General features: G+C 44.2%; 1 protein-coding gene across 3 annotated transcripts in view; it reads left to right on the top strand.

The window, feature by feature from the left end:
* Window positions 1-18,955, top strand: part of Snx27 (sorting nexin 27) — a 78,664-nt gene that overhangs the window by 6,609 nt on the left and 53,100 nt on the right. For all 3 annotated transcript variants that reach the window (XM_006994797.4, XM_006994798.4, XM_076574519.1), the window contains exon 2: window positions 15,860-16,091. In XM_006994797.4, coding sequence (XP_006994859.1) covers window positions 15,860-16,091 — 232 coding nt within the window. The remainder of the gene's footprint in view (window positions 1-15,859; window positions 16,092-18,955) is intronic.

Raw genomic sequence — 18,955 nt, 5'->3', positions numbered from 1 at the left:
GATCTCTGGTAAGATTATTCATTGGATGATGGCATTACTGACAAAGACTTTTGTGGTAGTGTAACTTAGAGCCAGCTAGGTTCAGTCTATTCAAATGGCAAAAGACAATCTTTAGGCATTGTTTAAAAGCTTTTAAAAAACCTACAGGGAGCCTTGTATCCCTAGCACACAGCGGGCTGAGGTAAGTGGATCTTGAGTTTGAGACCAGCCTGTGCTACCTATCTCAACAACCAAAAAAAATTAAGACAACAAAATAAATAAATTAAAAAGATAACAAAATAAAATAAATAAAAATAAATCAAAACAGAAAACCAGAATTGCAACTCAAAACAAGGAATACTTCTTCATTACAACTCAGTGTACACGCAAACCAACACTAACACAGTAAGTGTCAATCAAACCACCCAAAGTAAGTTTCAAGAAAGCTGTCTGTCTGTCTGTCTATCTATCTATCTATCTGTCTGTCTGTCTGTCTATCTATCTATCTATCTATCTATCTATCTATAGAGTGGTCAAGTTTTTTAAAACAATGTCTTTAAAATTTTATTTATCAGCACTGCATATGTATGAATGCATGCACACATGTATGTATTCGTGTGTGCTGCAACATGTGTGTGGAGGTTAGAAGATAGCTCTGGAGTCCACCTTTCTGTGGGTTCTGGCGCTAGAACTCAGGACAGGCTTTCCAGGCAAGGGCATTTCACAGTGAGTCAGCCTCTTCCCAGCCTACTAGTCATTGTTTGGGTTCTGTTTGAGTGCTTGTTGGGTCCTGTTCATACATGAAAACACTGGCTTGTCCATCCTGAGGATGCTAGGCCTTGTGCATGCTAGGCAGGTGGTCCACCACTGTGAGCTTATTTCCAGCTCGAAACACAGTGATTTAGACATTTTTTTTTTTTTCTCATGTTGGCCCACTTCATGTCAACTGGTTCCACTGTTCGGCACAAACTACATGTCAAGTATCACTAGGGTTATGAGTCAGTACGCCTGGCTCTCTGCCCTTAGGAAGCCTGCTTTGCAGTCAGGGAGGTACTGGAAGCAGTTTACTCTGTGAAAAGCTGAATAAAGTAGTGGAGGTCAATGAGAACTGGAGTGGGAATTTAGAGGAAAGAGTGGATACGCTTGAGAAGATTGATAAGGGGTTAGATAGTTCACAGAAGGCTTTTATAAAGTTAAAAAAAATGTGTGTTGTGAGCATGTGGCAGACACAGTGCCTGTGTGTAGGTAGGGGACAACTGTATCAGGAATAAGTTCTCTCCTTCCCCCGAGGCTTCCTGGGATTGAGCTCTAGGTGTTAGGCTTCCGAGGCAAGCACTCTTTCCCACTGTGCCTTCCTACTGGCTTCTGCATAAGGCTTTTAATTTGAGACTGAAGGACAAGTATAATTTCAGTAGTAGAGAAAGAGGAAGGGTTTCATAGGTGGAGGGTCTATGGGAGGAAGGCGTAAGGGAGAAAGATGCTCGAAATCCTTAGGATAGCAAGGATCCTCAGGAAGCTGTTTGCAGGCTGGTGCCGTAGAAACTGGAAAGGAAGGCTAAAATGAAATACAAAAAGGCCTTAAAAGCAGCGCCAACAAGTTGGGCACCCACTCACCAGACAGGGTTTCTCTGTGTAACCCTGGCAGTCCTGGAACTCACTCTGTGCACTGAGGGATCTGCCTGCCTCTGCTAGGATTAAAGGCATGTGTCACCACTGCCTGGCTAACAAGTTTGGAGTTTGTTCTTGTGTGCTAAGAATATAGTTGTGTATATATTTATACCCATAGTTTCCTGAGAATTTTGCTTTTATTTGATTGAATGCATTTCCATGGCTAGAGAGGAAAAATTGCTATTAGAATTAAAAGAATTTTCAGACCATTGTTTCTCTTGGACGGTCTTGTACTGTATAAAGGAGGGAGCTGAGAACAAGGAAGCTTTGACACCCAGTGCTAGGAGCAGCTGATGAGAAGCTGCCTTTCATTTGTTTCCACACTTTCCTGCCTAGTCAAGCCAGCTTCTGAAATGTCTGTTTCCTGTCACCTTATGTTGTAAATGACTGTGCTTCTGCTTATCACTCGCTGTGTTAGAGCATTTTCATCCTCACGGGCTGCAGGGCCCTGCCTATGATGCCTTGTCTTAGCTATGCTTTTCTCTGTCTCTGACTGTAAGATGCCACCTGGACTTTAAATCTCTTCTGTTGGCGGTGCTGGGGAGATGGCTCAGGGGTTAAGAGCAGTAACTTCTTTACCACAGGGTTAGAGTTCAGTTCCCAGTACCCACATGGCAGGCAGCTCATCAGCTCCAGGGGATCTGATACCTATGTCTGGCTTCTGGGCACCTGTTTTGGCTCTCACTTGTGTGAGCACACAGAGACCTATATAAAAATAAATCTTAAACCTTTTGTTTTGGTATAGCTTGTTGGGAGTTGAGGTGACTAAAGATGAGAAGTTGATATGGTACTAAAATGTATACCCGAGTCTGTCTTCAGTGTGCGAAGGGTGAAGTTCTGCTGTGTCAGGAATGTGAAGAGTACTTAGTTTTGTGAGATGCTCTTAGTTCAAGGTCGTTTCTTACTACTGCCTCTGCCAGCCGAGTAAGGTTCCCCTCACTGGAGGAGATGTACCTGTCACTGAGTATTTATTTGAGTTGTTGAATGAGGTGGTGTGTTTGAGTGACCTTATGTTTGTCCTTCAGTGAACTTCTGTTATTGTGAAAATATTCTGTTTTGTTTGGGCAGTAGTCCAGGCTGGCCTCTAACTCACTACTTAGCTGAAGCTGGTCTTGAACTCTTGATCACTTGCATCCCATGCATTACCACATGCAGCTTTGTTTTATTAGGTTGCTCAAGCTGACCTCAGACTTGCTGTGTAGCCAGGTTGCCTGTCCTTGATGTTCTTCCATCTCTACCTACTGAGTGTTGGGGTTCAGGCATGAGCCATCATACCCAGTGGAAAAACATATACATATGTATATTTAAAGACAAGGTTTCTCTGTGTAGCCCTGGCTGTCCTGCAACTTGCTCTGTAGACCAGGCTGGCCTCAAACTCACAGAGATCCACCTGCCTCTGCCTCCCAAGTGCTGGGATTAAAGGTGTGCGCCACCACCACCCAGAAGAGAAGCATCTTTTAAAAAATGTTTTGTTTTTGCTTAAGCTAGCTAAAACTTGTTTTGTTTTGTGTTGGAGTTGAACCCAGGGTCTATGCATGCCAAAATGAGTATTCTTTCTTTTTTTTAACTTTTCTTTTTGTTTACTCTTTGTGTCCTTCATATCATGCCCCCCTCCCCCCCAAAAAAAAAATCTAAGAGAAAAAAGGAAAAAAAAAAGGAAGGAAAAATCTCATCATGGAAGGTACAGTGAGTCACACAGTAAACTCCTTTATTCATACATTTTTATATGCAGGCATTCACTGCAGAGAATCATTGGTCTGGTTCGAGGCCCCGGTCTCTGCTGCACCATCGACACTGGGCCCTCGCTGGGACTCTTCCTGGACAGCCCGTTGTTGCTCTGTATTGTAAAGATCCTGCAGCCCTGGGTCCACTGGACTAAGCTCCCCATCCCCTAGGTGCTCCAACAGATCACAGATGGGGTGGATGTTGGGATAGGCTATCTCATAACCCTGGTTCTGGGTAGTTTCAGGGTTGGTCAGCCAGCCAGCTCTCCCCTGTCTTTGCCACCAGGGTGAACTTTCCAGCATTACCCTGGCGAGTTCACCCCTTGCAGTGATGAGCAAGGGGCGGGGCCAGTTCTTCTGCTTTCACATCCTCAGGGTTGGATCTCCCACACCCACACCTTCAGGGCCAGCTCTGCTGTGTTGCCTAGGCGAGGTGTATGGCCACTCTGATGAGGGGCAGGGACAGCTCTCCAGCTCTTGTGACCTCAGGGCCAGCTCTTTTACCTGCCTCAGGTGTTGGTGGGGGGGCATTTCTCCCCCTCCCTGTCCATGCTACCACAGGACAGATGCGTAATGGGGACAGCTCTCCCATGCTCACATCAGGGCTGGCTCACCCACACCTCTGCCAACAGGGTCAGCTCTACTGTGCTGCCCAGGCGAGGTGCAGGGTCCACTTTCCCAAGTGCTGCAGCTGGTAAGGGGGAGGGTCAGCTCCCTTGTCCACCACAGGTGGCAGGGTCAGGGCAGGGGAGGGCATATTTCTCTCACCCTCACCACATGGCAAACAAAGGGGGTGTGGCCAGCTATCCCACTCTTAACATCCTCAGGGCTGTCTCACCTGCGCCTCTCCAACAGGATCAGCTCTACTGTAAAGCACTGGACCCCCAACTTCATTCAGAATGTGATAGATTGGCGTGTCTGACCAGATCTATGTATTCTGTGGACTCGTCCACAGCTGATTTGCTTACTTCCCTTTGGAAAAGTACAGAGCCATCTGGAGGAGTTAGCTGCTGGCATGGGTACTCTCCAGCTGCTTTCAGGCTGGTTATTACAGAACTGTTCAATGCAAATAATAAGGAAATTGCTCCTCAGTACAGCAGAAGTTTATTAAGTCTGACTTCTAGGCTTTAATGTATTTTTAAAATTGGGAGACAGATTGTGTATTCGGAGAGTGTGGAAGATATGATAACCTTGGAAAGTTTGGAAAAGTACTTTTGCCAGTTTACTCATCTACAAAGTGTGCAAGGTCTTTGTCTATTGAATATACTATGAGGGTTGTTGTATATATACATATATATGTATATTAAAAGATGCTATTTAATTGCAAGAGCAATAAGCCTTTAGGACTGACGAGATGGCTCAGTGGTTAAAACACTTGCTGCTGTTGGAGAGGATACAGATTTAGTTTCCAGCACCCACATTGCAGAGGCTCACAGCCATCAGCCATTGCCCTCTTCTATACCTTGTGGACACACACATACACAAGCATGCACATAAATAAATCTTCAAGCAGGGTAAGGTGGCACATCCCATTAATCCCAGCACTCAGGAGGCAGAAGCTAGTGGATCTTGGTGAGTTTGAGGCCAGCCTGGTCCACACAGCAAGTTCTAGGACATTCACAATTATAGAGAGAGACCCTGTCTCAAAACAAACAAACAAAAAAGAATAAGCCCTCATATCCACTGAGCTGTGTCCTCAGCTCCTGGAATTTTATATTCTAGTAGGAGTGAAATGAATGAGTTTGGTTTTATTATTGATAAAAAATTTTGGCTTCACAGGTAATTGCCAAACTTTTTTCCTGAATAGCTTGATTATATTTGTATAGTCTGAAAAATATCTTAAAGCCTTATAGTTACTTTCCTGAATGACAAATTGATTCATTTCCCAGAAATATATCTGCCTGAATAGATTGTATTTGTAAACTGATTGCCTTGTAATTACAGATTTAAGGAACTTTTTATTATTTCCTAAGCGATAAACCCGTTTGTTCTGCTGGAGGTGTTCAGTGGGAGAGGGTGAGCTTTCTGTCCTTTCCTTGCCTCAGGCAGACGCTTGGGGCCAACAGCAGCCAGAGGTCAAGTGCAGCACATATCCTTTCCCAGTCTGGGAGCAGCAGGTGCTGACCTACATGGCTGGTCCGTTTGGCCAGGGCCAGTTTTGACTGTTACTAAAATTCTCTTTGCCCAGTGTCAGTTTTTCTGCATGGAAATACTTTTTTTTGTTTTTGTTTTTGTTTTTTTGTATTTAGAGACAGGGCCTTCCTACATAGTCCTGGAACTCACTATATAGACCAGGTTGGCCTCAAACTCACAGAGATTTGCCTGCTTCTGTCCTCTGGAGTGCTGAGATTAAAGGTGTGTGTCACCACACCTGGCTGGAAATGCTTTAGAAATATTGGTAAGGGCTGGAGAGATGGCTCAGCTGTTAAGAGCACTGACTTTGCAGCCAGAGAACCAGAGTTTAGATCTTAAGCAAGGTGTCCTATAAAAGCTGTAACTCCAGCCTCTAGGGATTCGATGTCTGCATATGTGTACACACACACACACACACACACACACACACACACACACAGCTTGGCACGGGCTTTTGAAACCTCAAAGCCCACCCCTAGTAGCCCACCTCCTTCAGCAAGGCCACACCTCCTAATCTTCCCCAGTTTATTAACAAGGGACTAAGCATGTAAATACACAAGCCTATAGGAGCCATTCTTATTCAAACCACCACACAAAGCAACTGTGCCATTTTTCATTCTTGCAACAAGGAGAAGGGTATTTGTTCCACATCTCTAGTTTTTGGTGTTTGACACGATCAGTTTGGACTTTTAGCTGTATTTAATTCCATGCTATAGTCTTGATTTGGAATTCATCCATGATGGATGTTGAATATCATTCCATATATTTATTTGCCATCTGTATATCTTTAGTGAGATGTCTGCCCAGATATTTTGCCCATTTTTAATTTGAGTTGTGGGGCCAAGAAGAAGGCTCAGCTGATAAAAGCACTTGCCGCCAAAAGTCACTTGCCCAGTAACCTTAGTTTGATCCTGGGGCCCGTATGGTGGAAGGAGAGAACTGACTCCTAAAAGTTATCCTCTGACTTCTGTGTGCACATAATGCCGTGTACATGTCATACCCCAATAAGTAAATAATTATGATAAATTGGGTTGTTGAGTTTGAAGAGATTGCCATGTATTTAGATACAGGCACTTTGTTTTTATTTTATTTTATTTTTTTCGAGATAGGTTTCTCTGTGTCGTCCTGGCTGTCCTGGAACTCACTCTGAGACCAGGCTGGCCTCAAACTCACAGAGATCCTCTACTTCTGCCTCCCGAGTGCTGGGATTAAAGGCCTGTGTCACCCCCCAGCATTTGTGGACCATGTCTTTAGTATTGATCTAAAGTCTCATCTTCAAACACCAAATCACATAAATTTTTATATAGATATTTGGAGACAGGACCTTACTATGTATCTGAGATTGGTTGTCTTAGTTAGGGTTTCTATTGCTGTGAAGAGACACCATGACCACGGCAACTCTTAAAGGAAAACAGTTAATGGGGCTGGCTTACAGTTCAGAAATTTAGTCCATTATCATCATGGTGGGAAGCATGGTGGCATGCAGGCAGACATGGGCTTGAGAAGGAGCTGCGAGTTCCTATATCTTGACTCACAGGCAACAGGAAGTGGTCTGAGACACTGGGTGTGACTTGAGCATATATGAGACCTCAAAGCCCACCTCCACAGGGACACACTTATCCATCCAACAAGGCCATACCTTTCCAACAAAACCACATCTCTTAGTGCTGCTTCCTGTGGGGGCTTTTTTCTTAAATCACACTGGCCTTGAACTTGCTATGTAGTCCAGAATAGCCTTGAAATCAGGATCCTGCTGCCTCAGCTTCCTGAGTGCTAGGATTGTAACAGTGTTCCCTCCCTGCAACTAAAATTTCAACTTTATGGTACTTGTTTATTTTTATTTATTTATTTATTTATTTATTTATTTATTTATTTATTTATTTATTTATTTAGAGCAGTGCTGGGGATCCAAACCTAGGGCATTATGCATTGATAGATAAGCTCCCTATCATTGACTCATAACCTTGGTCTGTATATAGTACAGTTTTCCAAAAAGTTTGTTTACTTATGTTTAAATGTACATGTATACATGTGCATGCATGTATTTGTGTGTGTGAAGGCTAGAGGACAACTTTGAGTGTCAGCCTCAGAAATTCTGTCCACAATCTGGGAAAGGTGGATCAATGGTTAAAGCTTTTGCCACAAGACCAAGAGGACTAGAACCCACATAAATACCACATGGGTATGGGGTCTCCTGTATTGCAGCCTTGGAAAGTGGAGGCAGAGGGACACCTGAGCAAGTTGGCTGGCCAGACTAGCATGTTGGTGAACTCTGGGTTTGACTGAGAAGCTCTTTTAAGAAGTGGCTGTCTCTTAAGAAAGATTCCTGACATCAACCTGGGGCCTACACATGCATAAACACTTGAGCGTGTGTGCACTCAATAAATATACACATGAAAAAATGATGTCTGTTTCCTTTGAGACATTGTTTCTCATTGCCCCAAAGCTTACACAATCGACTGGATTGGCTAGCCAGCAAGCCCCAAGGATCTTCCTGTTTCTACTTCCCTAGTGCAGAGATTACAGTTCTGCAAGAGTGTGCTCAAGCGTGCAAACACACACAGGTACACATGTGCACACACACATACACGCACACACAGTCTAACTCTATGGTGTTCTCTGATCTGGAACTCACTATATAGACTAAGTAAGCTAGGCCTGATCTTACAGAAATTCACCTGCTTCTGCCTCTTGAGTGCTGAAATTAAAGGCATATGCCACCATACCTGGGGTGCCTGGCTTTTTGTTGTTGTTTTGTTTTGTTTTGTTTTTTGTGGGTTTTGGGAACCTAACTCAGATCTTCATGCTTGTGAGACAAGGACTTTACTGACCAAGATAATTCCTGGGCATTGGTTCTTTTTTTAAAAACACATTTATTAAATAAGAACAGAAATATAGATGCAATCCAAATAACAGTATTTTGCTTAACAAACATTTATGAACATCTTTGGTAAAACTTGGTGTCTTTTGTTGGTGTGTTTGTTGCATATGGATTGTAGTGTGCAAGCCTGTTCATGTGTATGCAGAGGCCATGGGAGGACCTTGAGATCTTAACTGTATTGCTGTGTGTGGTACTTGTTCTTTTGAGTCAGGGTCTCTCACTGAGCCAGAAGTTTGACCTTTCAGCTGGGCTGACTCCTGGGATCTATCTATCTTCATCTTCCATTATTGGAATTACAGGCCTGGCTTTTTACGTGGATGCTGGGATTTAAACTCAGGTCCTTATTCTTATATAGCAAGTGCTTTACTCACTGAGCCATCTCCCCAGTGCGCTTGTCAATTAAAATCTTAGTTCTTGTGGGCACATTGCCATTGTGTTTTAATGTAGAAAGTTGAAAAGCATTTTATTGCTTACAATTATATGATTTATTGTCTACTTTTATTTTTTAATTAATTAATTAATTTATTTATTTGGTTTTTTGAGACAGGGTTTTTCTGTGTTGTTTTTGTGTTTTTTTTGGGGGGGTTTTGTTTGTTTGTTTGTTTGTTTGTTTTTTGAGAAAGGGTTTCTCTGTGTAGTTTTGGTGCCTTTCCTGGAACTCACTCTGTAGACCAGGCTGGCCTTGAACTCACAGAGATCCACCTGGCTCTGCCTCCCGAGTGCTGGGATCAAAGGTACCACCACCGCCTGGCTATTGTCTACTTTTAAAGGACTGCTTTTGAGGGACTAATTGTCATTTAATTACTCTTGCATGTCACAAGGGGTCAAAATATATCGTACTTACTGTGTAGGAATGGCTCCTTTCCCTGGTGTCTGTAGCAGTTTGCTTTGTTATACTTCTCCCCATTATGTTTCATTATGTTCAGCTCCCTTCAGAAGCAGGGTACAAACCCTGACTATGTAGAGCTTCCTTCTGCCTCTGGGAGTGTTTACATTAGCTCTGTAATCTCCTCAGCTGGCTAACTTTGGTTGACTTGGAGTAGTGTTTGAAGGCACTTCCACCAGCTAGTGGAATCAGACGTTGATCTCAAAGTAAAAAATGAGAATTTCATTAAAATTATCAAGTGCATCTTTACAATGCTGAAAACACCCAATTAATTTGAGTACCACTTTGATTCCCAAGGAAACAAAATTCTGGTCTTTTTTATGGGTTTCTTTATAAAGCATTTTCTTATGAAAAATTTCAAACACCAAGAAGTTGAGTTTTAAAGTGAGTACCTGTATGCTTAGCATCTTTTAAATGTGTTCATTAATTATTTGTTTTTTGTTTGTTTTTTAGTTTTTCCAGACAGGGTTTCTTTATGTAGCCCTGGCTGTCCTAGAACTTGCTCTGCAGACCAGGCTGACCTTGAACTCACAGAGGTCTGCCTCTCTGCCTCTGTCTGGGATTAAAGGAGTGTGCCACCACCCCCTGGTTTATTTATTCTTAATTATATGAAAGTGTGTGTGTGTGTGTGTGTGTGTGTGTGTGTGTGTGTGTGTATGTATGTGTGTATTTACGCCCACACATGTAGGTGTCCAAGGAAGCCAAAAAAGGGTGTTGGATCCCAGGAAGTAGAGTTCTAGGCAGTTGTAAGCTGCTGGTCGTGGGCGCTGGGAATCTGAACTCGGGTCCTCTGCAAGAACAGAGTGCTCTTGACTGCTGAGCCATCTCTCCACCCCCTACATTTACCCTCCTCGTTCTATAATAGCTTCAGCTCTATTTGTTTAATCACCACGTATTTGTTGAATTATTTTTGATAGTTCATTGAAAACACTGACTTTCTTTGTGGAAAAGCATAGATTGGTATGTCTTATCCAGTCTCAGATCCTTTTGTGTTGTTTGTGGGACTTGTGTAGTTCTCTTGTGCTTGCTTATTTTGTGATCATTTATTTTCAGATGAATTCCTGATTATTTTACAAAGAAAGAAGGCAAGCAAAACTGGTAGAAGAGGTTTTATCGTCCTGGAGTACTGAATTCTGCCAGCCCACTTGCTGGTGTGGATATCCAGTACTAATAGCTTTATCAAGTGGCTCCATGTTTCAGAGCTACAGCTCACCTTAGTCCTCATAGTCACTTCATTAGCCATAGATGTTATTGGCAGCTTTTTATATGGATTGGGGAACTGAGGCATAGTGAGACCGAATAAGTTACCTAATACTAAGTAAGCTCTTCTTTGTTAGACGGCGTCATTGGTATTCAAACCCCAAGCATATCTGATTCACCAGAGCACATGCTTTGAAGCAGATGTCTGCACTGCTGAAACTTCCCTTTTCTACTTTGCATTTATTTATGCCCATGTTTGTACAAGTTTGGGGTCCATACTTAACTTGAATCTGGTTTAGTATTCTTGTAGAAAACAATGTATCATACCAACATTTTTATGACTAATACTTTGTAAAATATTTATTATTTTTAAGTGTGAGTGTGTGTTTGTGTGAATGAGTTTGGGTATGTGCATGTGATTGCCAGTGCTGTCAGAGACCGGAGGGGTCCTGTGCCTCTGGAGCTAGAGTTATGGGTGGTTGTGAGCCACATGATGTGGGTGTTGGGAATTGACCTTGGTCTTCTGCAAGAGCAGTATACACATGCACTTAACAGCTGAGCTGTCTCTCCAGCCCATGACTAATACTTTATGATTGTGAAGTCCTTGAAATTCCTGAGGAGGGAGGGCCCTGTTTCAGATCAGACAGCGGCCTGGAGTTTTTGCTGACTTCATTCTCTGCAGAATGAAAGACTTTCTTTCTTTGTTTAAGTTGAGGCGTACACAGCATTTCTTCTGCAGTGGAGCCAGGTCAATGTTAGCAAATGTGTTTAGGATGTGACACAAAACACTAGAAGTCCTGTCCTGTTTTGTGTTGTCTCTTTTGGGGGGTTGACTAGGGCTCATGCAAGCTGTGCAAATGCTCCACCACTGAGCCATACCCCACCTCTTGACTGTATTAATTTTTTTAGTGAAGCTTTTGGGATGGTAGCCAGTTGGAAGTACATTCTTGATAACAAAGATAGGGAACTTAAGCTGTTCCCTTTGCTCTCTGGCTGTTTATGACACTCACTTAAATTTCTCTGGAGTCATTCCTGGATTTATTTATTTTTGACACAGTCTCATTGGCCTGGAGCTCACTATATAGAGCAGGCCAGCCTTGAACTCACAGAGATGTGTCTGCCTGCTTCTGCTTCCAGAGTGCTGGGATTAAAAGTGTGTGCTACCATGGCCAGTTTCAGGGGGAATTTTTGTGAGTGACTCAAGGAGTAGTTCATTTCTGTTGACAACTTAGTCAAGTTGTGTTTTGAAATCAGCAGGGTTTTTTTTTCCCTCTTTTGGTTTTTCAAGACATGGTTTCTCTGTGTAGCCCTGGCTGTCCTGGAACTCACTCTGTAGACCAGGCTGGCCTCGAGCTCACAGAGATCCGCCTGCCTCTGCCTCCCGAGTGCTGGGATCAAAGGCGTGCGCCACCACTACCTGGCTGAAGTCAGTAGTTTTTAATCTTTTTGGAGACCACACATTCCTTTTTGAATGAAATGAAAGCTTTGGAACTTCTCCCTTCAAAAAAAGACACACGATACAAATATACTTTTACGTATAGGTTTTGTAGGGTCCCTAACTCTCTCCAGGCCTGAGTGGGGTGACATGCAGACTGGTGAAGCCCACACCAGAGGAACTGCAGCCGCAGAACTCAGCAGGGCGTGGCCGCCTTGTCAGAGCCTGTCTGGGAAAGCCGGAAACGCTCACTCCTCCCTTGGAGGCCCTCCTACTCCTACGTTCCTCTTCTTTAATAGATCTGTGTTTGCTCTGCTAAAAGTAAACAAACAAAAAACCTGTGAAGGTTTGAAAAAATGGGCTCTGTAGAGACCCTGTCTCAAAACACCAAAACCAAAAAAAAAAAGGAAAGGAAAGAAAAAAGTTGGGGACTAAAACAAAGTAAGATTTGAGGATAAGTTCACAAAAAATCTTGTTAGCATCTCGCATATTATATTGTTCAGTCTCTGAGGTGTCTTGTGTTATTGAAAACTTAAAATGGATATTTGTGAATAAGCTAAGGTTCCTGAGGATAGATGAGTTCTGTGCTGATTTCTAACCTTTACAGTTTAGTTTTCTCAGAAGTACTAAGCCCAGAGAACTAGAGGAACTCATTTGCCAACTTGTAAGTTTTGGTTTCAGTTTCTCCTTTACCTCAAAAGTCTTCTTCATGCACAGTGTTCTGCCAGCCCTCAACTCCAAAGTGAACCCAGCAGTCTCTCCACGGCTGAGCTGTATACACCCCCACCATGGCTGAGCTGTATACTCCATCATCCCCCCAATGGCTCTCCACGGCTGAGCTGTATACACCCCCACCATGGCTGAGCTGTATACTCCATCATCCCCCCAATGGCTCTCCACGGCTGAGCTGTATACACCCCCACCATGGCTGAGCTGTATACTCCATCATCCCCCCAATGGCTCTCCACGGCTGAGCTGTATACACCGTCCCCCCTCCAATGGCTCTCCATGGCTGAGCTGTATACACCCCCCCCATGGCTCTCCATGGCTGAGCTGTATACACCCTCCCCATGGCTCTCCACGGCTGAGCTGTATACACCCTCCCCATGGCTCTCCACGGCTGAGCTATATACACCACCACCCCCACGGCTCTCCACGGCTGAGCTACCCCCCCACGGCTCTCCATGGCTGAGCTGTATACACCACCCCCCCCACGGCTCTCCACGGCTGAGCTATATACACCACCCCCCCCACGGCTCTCCACGGCTGAGCTGTATACACTCCCCCTCCACGGCTGAGCTGTATACACCCCCCCCCCATGGCTGAGCTGTATACACCGTCCCCCCCCCCACGGCTCTCCACGGCTGAGCTGTATACACTCCCCCTCCACGGCTGAGCTGTATACACCCCCCCCCATGGCTGAGCTGTATACACCGTCCCCCCCCCACGGCTCTCCACGGCTGAGCTGTATACACCCCCCCCCCATGGCTCTCCATGGCTAAGCTGTGTACCCCCCCCCCCCCCCCCCCCCCCCCCCCCCCCCCCGCTGAGCTGTACTCCTGCACAGTTTGCTTTCCTCCTTCCTCCTGTCTGCTCTTTCTTTGGCTCTTCAAACTGTCAGCTCTTGTCACCATGCAAATAGAGACTCTCTCGCTTCTGCCTCCAGAGCTGAGTTTACATTTGGAAAGTTGGAATTTCATCTTCTGGTTTCTCTTCAGATTATGCGAGTTGGGATTTCTATCAGCAAAGGGACCCTTAATTTTTATATATAGAACTGTTTTTGGTTAAATTACTACTTTTAAGAAATTGCTTATAATTAGAATTTTAGTTGAGGAATGTCAAGACTTCTGAGGGTCACAGATTTTTTTTTAAGTTTTTTGAGACAAGTCTTGCCATATAGCCCATGCTGGTCTTAGAACTGAGGCAATCCTCCTGCTTCAGCCTCCTAGTGCTACAAATGTGTCCTCCCATTCCCAGCTGGATTGACGGGCTGACTGTTAGACTGAATCTAAGGGAGGGAGGAGGCTGGCTGAGGCCTCTCCTGTCTGCTCGGATACCGGACTCTGACAGAGGCGAGCCCGTGAGAACTGCGGAAGGCTTCCTACTAATCCTAGCATTCTTTCTTTTCAGGAAGGGAAAACCCTAATGGTTTGGAACAGAACTGAAAAAAAAAAAATTAACTGAAAAGGGCTGTACATCTGTAAATGAGTTTTACATCTGAAAGTGTATTTTCCTGTCTTCTGTGAGAGCCGTGGTGGGGACCCTCCAGGCCAGCCGCCCAGGGGTTTTTGCTGAGGCAGCTCTTTAGGTCAGCTGCTCGGGAGGTGGTTCAGTTTTTGAGGGCTTCTGAGACTCAGCATCTTTCTTGACCGAGTGTTGTTCTTTTAGATCTTACTAAACTCTTCCTTATTTCAGCCTTGCGTACAAGTGAGCAGCAGGAACATGAGTGGGGTTGATTTACTGTGTAACTGTAGGTGTGCATTTCTTGTTTTTTGTTTTTTTTTTGTTTTTTGAGACAGGGTTTCTCTGTGTAGCTTTGCGCCTTTCCTGGAACTCACTTTGGAGACCAGGCTGGCCTCGAACTCACAGAGATCCGCCTGGCTCTGCCTCCCGAGTGCTGGGATTAAAGGCGTGCGCCACCACCGCCCGGCCAGGTGTGCATTTCTTGATTTGGGCGATTTTACAGAGTTTTGAGTGAAATGTATGGAGCAGGAAATGTGTAGCTAGAATCCTGAGAGGATGGATTATCCAGACTGACAGGGAGAACAAAGGAAGTTGGGTCAGTTAGAGAAGTATTGCTCCTTTAAAAGCCAAGAGAGAGAGGAAACCAGTCTATATGCAGATTAATTCTTTTTAACTTTCAAGATAATGAGCTGCTATAAAGGAAGAGGAATTTGAAGATACAGGAAAATAGATATTTAATGTAAAGGAGCTGTCTTGGGGACACATACACACTTAAATCTCTATAAAGGGAAGGTCTTTTTGTCTTTTTTTTGGTTTTTGTTTTTCAGGACAAGGTTTCTCTGTGTAGCCCTGGCTGTCCTGTAGACCAGGCTAGCCTCAAACTCTGCCTCTACCTCCTGAGTGCTGGGATTAAAGGCGTTGCCATCACTACCTGGCTAAGGGTGGGTTTTTTGTTTTCTGTTTTTTTTTTTTTTTTTTTTTTTTTTCCGAGACAGGGTTTCTCTGTGTAGTGTTAGTACCTGTTCTGGATCTCACTCTGTAGACCAGGCTGGTCTCGAACTCACAGAGATCCGCCTGGCTCTGCCTCCTGAGTGCTGTGCTTAAAGACATGTGCCACCACTGCCTGGCAGGTTTTTTTTTTTCCCCTCCAAGAAAATTCCTGAAGTTGGAGATATGACTCAGTGGTTGAGAGTGCATACTGCTCTTATAGAAGACCCAAGATTGGTTCCCAGCACCCATATTGGATGGCTCACAGCTGCCTGTAACTCTGGCTCCAGGCCTCTACCCTCTCCAGGCACCTGCACTCACATGCACATACCCACACATACACATAGTTAAAATAATAAAAATAAATCTTAGGAAATTTCTGTGAAGTGTAGGTGAACAGACTGTGATAAAAATGGGAGAATTATCAAGCCGCTTTGATTGTGTGGTACATATGGCTGCTCATACATAAGGTGAGGAGAGTGGACTGTTTAGCTGAAAGAGCTTTGTTCCTTCCCAGCAGCGCTGTCTTTCCTAGGCTTTCCTGATTCTAGGCTAGAGAGAGGGTAGGTCTCTCACCTGTTTGCATTTTCTCTCCTTGCCGTAAGTTCACAAACAGCGTTCCACTTTACATTCTGGAAGGACAGACAGCTTTCCTGGAACCAGACGAATCTTCTGATTTCATAGTTCACACTGTGACACTGGAGTGGGGACGGGGTGGAGTCACAAAGTGTTTGGACCCTCCTGGTTTATGGGATTGTTTTTTTTTCCCTCTTTCCCCTTAGGAACGGCGTGAATGTTGAGGGGGCGACACACAAGCAGGTGGTGGACCTGATCCGAGCAGGAGAGAAGGAATTGATCTTGACTGTGTTGTCTGTTCCTCCCCATGAGGCTGACAACCTAGATCCCAGTGACGACTCCTTGGGACAATCATTTTATGATTACACAGAAAAGCAAGCAGTGCCCATATCGGTCCCCACATACAAACATGTGGAGCAGAATGGTGAGAAGTTTGTGGTGAGTGTCAGCCCAGCTTGATCCTCAAACACTGAGCTTTTATTTCCCTCACTCTCATGAATATATTTCAAGCAGTAAAATAAAAGACGACAGCCTAGGTGAGTTTGTCTGTCAGGAAGTTGGGTTCACTCAGAGAACATCTTGGCACTGATTGACTTATTGCAGGATGGACTTACACTAATGAAGAGTCCTGTTTCTGCTTAAGTACAATTTCATTTTATTTCCTGACAGTTTGAAGTTTGTATCCTGGTCTTTTGTAAAAATACACGAATTTCTTTTGCCATATGTCTTTGCTAATTGTTTGATTTACTGTTGGCTCTCAGCTATAGACCAAGATTAATTTTGAAAGTTATTTTCCAAAATATTTGGATAATACAGAGGCTTGTTATTTTGAAACCTGTGTATCCCTATACTTATTCCTTTCCATATTTTGTTCCTTTTCATTTCTTGGTGATGTCTATGTGCATGAATGACTCCTGAGTTTTTTCTCTGTGGTCCTAATAGACTCTGACTGCAATTCCCGTGAGCTGTTTACACATTTCTATTTTGTAGCTATTGTAGATCAGTAGAACTCATCTTGAATTTTAGGTGCTATGTGACAGCCCATTTCCTGATGCTGTTTGCTCTTCAAAACGTAGTTGCTATTAATATTCCAGGCTGTTTTTCTCTTGTTTGCACTATGTTTTATTTGCCTTTGATTGTTTCTGAAACGTCGACATAATAAGCATTAATTCTTTTATCCTTTGTGGAAATGCAGTGGGTTCTGTTAGATATTGGCAAACAGACCACAGGTGTTTAGAGCTATGGGGCTGGAAGTGTGGCTCAGTGGGTAGAGTGCTTAACTATCGTGTGCGAAGTTCCGGCCTCAGCACTAAATACAAGGCTGATCTGCTGATCAAAGTTACTGCCTCTGAAACTTGGATTTGTCCCTTCTGTAGGAATGAGCCAGTGAACTCGTGAGGAACTCTTCCTCCCAGTGGGAGGTGAACACTGAAGTTAGCTGGGGATAGTTGCACGTGGGTTATGTGTCAGCATGGTCTCTGTTCTTAGAGCTATACACAAAGTTTACAAAGGAGAGCTGATTGATTGTGGAACCTTTGAGAATTACCTATGGCTTTGACAACTTCTGTAGCCTTGAGACAAGGAATGAAACTACTAATTGTTCTTTTGTAAAAGGTCTGCTATAGAGGTCCAGTTTTAATGGTGTCCATAGTCTTTTATCTATTACCACAATAAAGACAGTATTTTCATCATGCCCCAAATTTCCTTACTCTGTTTTGCAGTTATTGTTCCTTGTTAACCCCTGATCTATTTTCTGTCTCTTTATTTTGCACTCTTTTTTTTTTTTTTTTGGTTTTTCGAGACAGGGTTTCTCTGTGTAGCTTTGCGCCTTTCCTGGAGCTCACTTGGTAGCCCAGGCTGGCCTCGAACTCACAGAGATCGCCTGGCTCTGCCTCCCGAGTGCTGGGATTAAAGGCGTGCACCACCACCGCCCGGCTATTGCACTCTTTTTTTAATGTCAAACACATGGAAACATATAATATGTATGTGTATTAGTTACTGTTTTTGTTGCTGCAACAAAATACCTGACAGCTGAGGAATGGCAGGTTTATTGGCTTTGAGTTTGAGAGGCCTGCCACATTAGGGAAGGCGTGGGGGCTGGGGTGCTTCTAGCTGCAGCGTGGAAGCATTGAGCAGTTAGTCACACTGCACCCGCACTCAGGAAGCAGAGAGACCAGTGCTGCTCCTTAACTCACTTTCTTCTTTTTACTTTTTATTTAGCCTAGGAATTGTGCCCACATTCAGGGTAGTCCTTTCCTCAAGTTCAACTTCATTGGAAATGGAGGTTATCGCTAAGGTGATTCCGTATCCACTCAGGTTCCCAATGAAGATTAGTGTGTGTGCGTGTGCGTGTGCATGTGCGTGTGCGTGTGCGTGTGCGTGTGTGTGTGTGTGTGTGTGTGTGTGTGTGTATGTATGTAGAGGCCTGAGGTCATCATCCTTTCCTCAGTTACTTTCTACCTCTATTATTATTAAATTTTGACATTATTTGTGTGTTGGGGGTGGGTTTGGATGTGGGTGTCCATGGGTGTCTGGAGGGCAGAGAACAACGTGTAGTAAGTGGTTCTCTCCTTCCACCATTTGGGTTCCGGGGATTGAACTCAGGTCATCAGGCTCTGTGGCAAGCAGCCTCACCGGCTGAGCCATCTCACTGACCCTTTACCTTATGAGAAATTGGCAGAGCTGACAAGATAGCTCAGTGGTTAAGCGTGCTTGCTGCACTACGATGAAGACCTGAGTTCAGACTCCAACACCCCTGCAATAAGCTGCATATGGTTTCTTGCTCACCTGTAACTCTGCACTGTAGAAGGTAGAGACGGGACTATTTCTAGTACTTGTTGGCTGTCAGACTACCTGAGAAGCGAGAGCCCTTGCCTCCACCTAACAAGGCCGACAGTGATGGAGGAGGACAGTCAATGCCCTCTGTTGTCTGTACGCCCACATTACACAGGTCTGCACTCAGGCACACACTCTGACGTCCACTGCACACAACAAATACATCCCTGCCAGACTTGGATTGGAGGTGTGACTCAGGGGGAGGAACTGTGCTGAGATTACATGGAGCTCCGGGTTCAGGCCCTAGCACCACAGAAACAGGAGTAGTAGAGTGTGCCTGTGATCGCGGCACGCAGGAGGACCAGCAGTTCAAGGTCATTCTCAGATACACAGAAAGTTTGAGGCCAGTCTGTAGGAGACCCTGTTTCAAAAACTCAAAAGAAAAGAAACTGGCAAACTACTTTTCAAAAGTGCCTTTGTCATGTTTTCATTTTCATTTTAAATAGAGAATTCTAGTTTTTCTATAA

Source organism: Peromyscus maniculatus, chromosome 6, assembly GCF_049852395.1.
Source record: "Peromyscus maniculatus bairdii isolate BWxNUB_F1_BW_parent chromosome 6, HU_Pman_BW_mat_3.1, whole genome shotgun sequence".
NCBI classification, from domain to species: Eukaryota; Metazoa; Chordata; class Mammalia; order Rodentia; family Cricetidae; genus Peromyscus; species Peromyscus maniculatus.
Note: the sequence above shows the minus strand (reverse complement) of the source record. Positions and strands in the feature narration are given on the sequence as shown.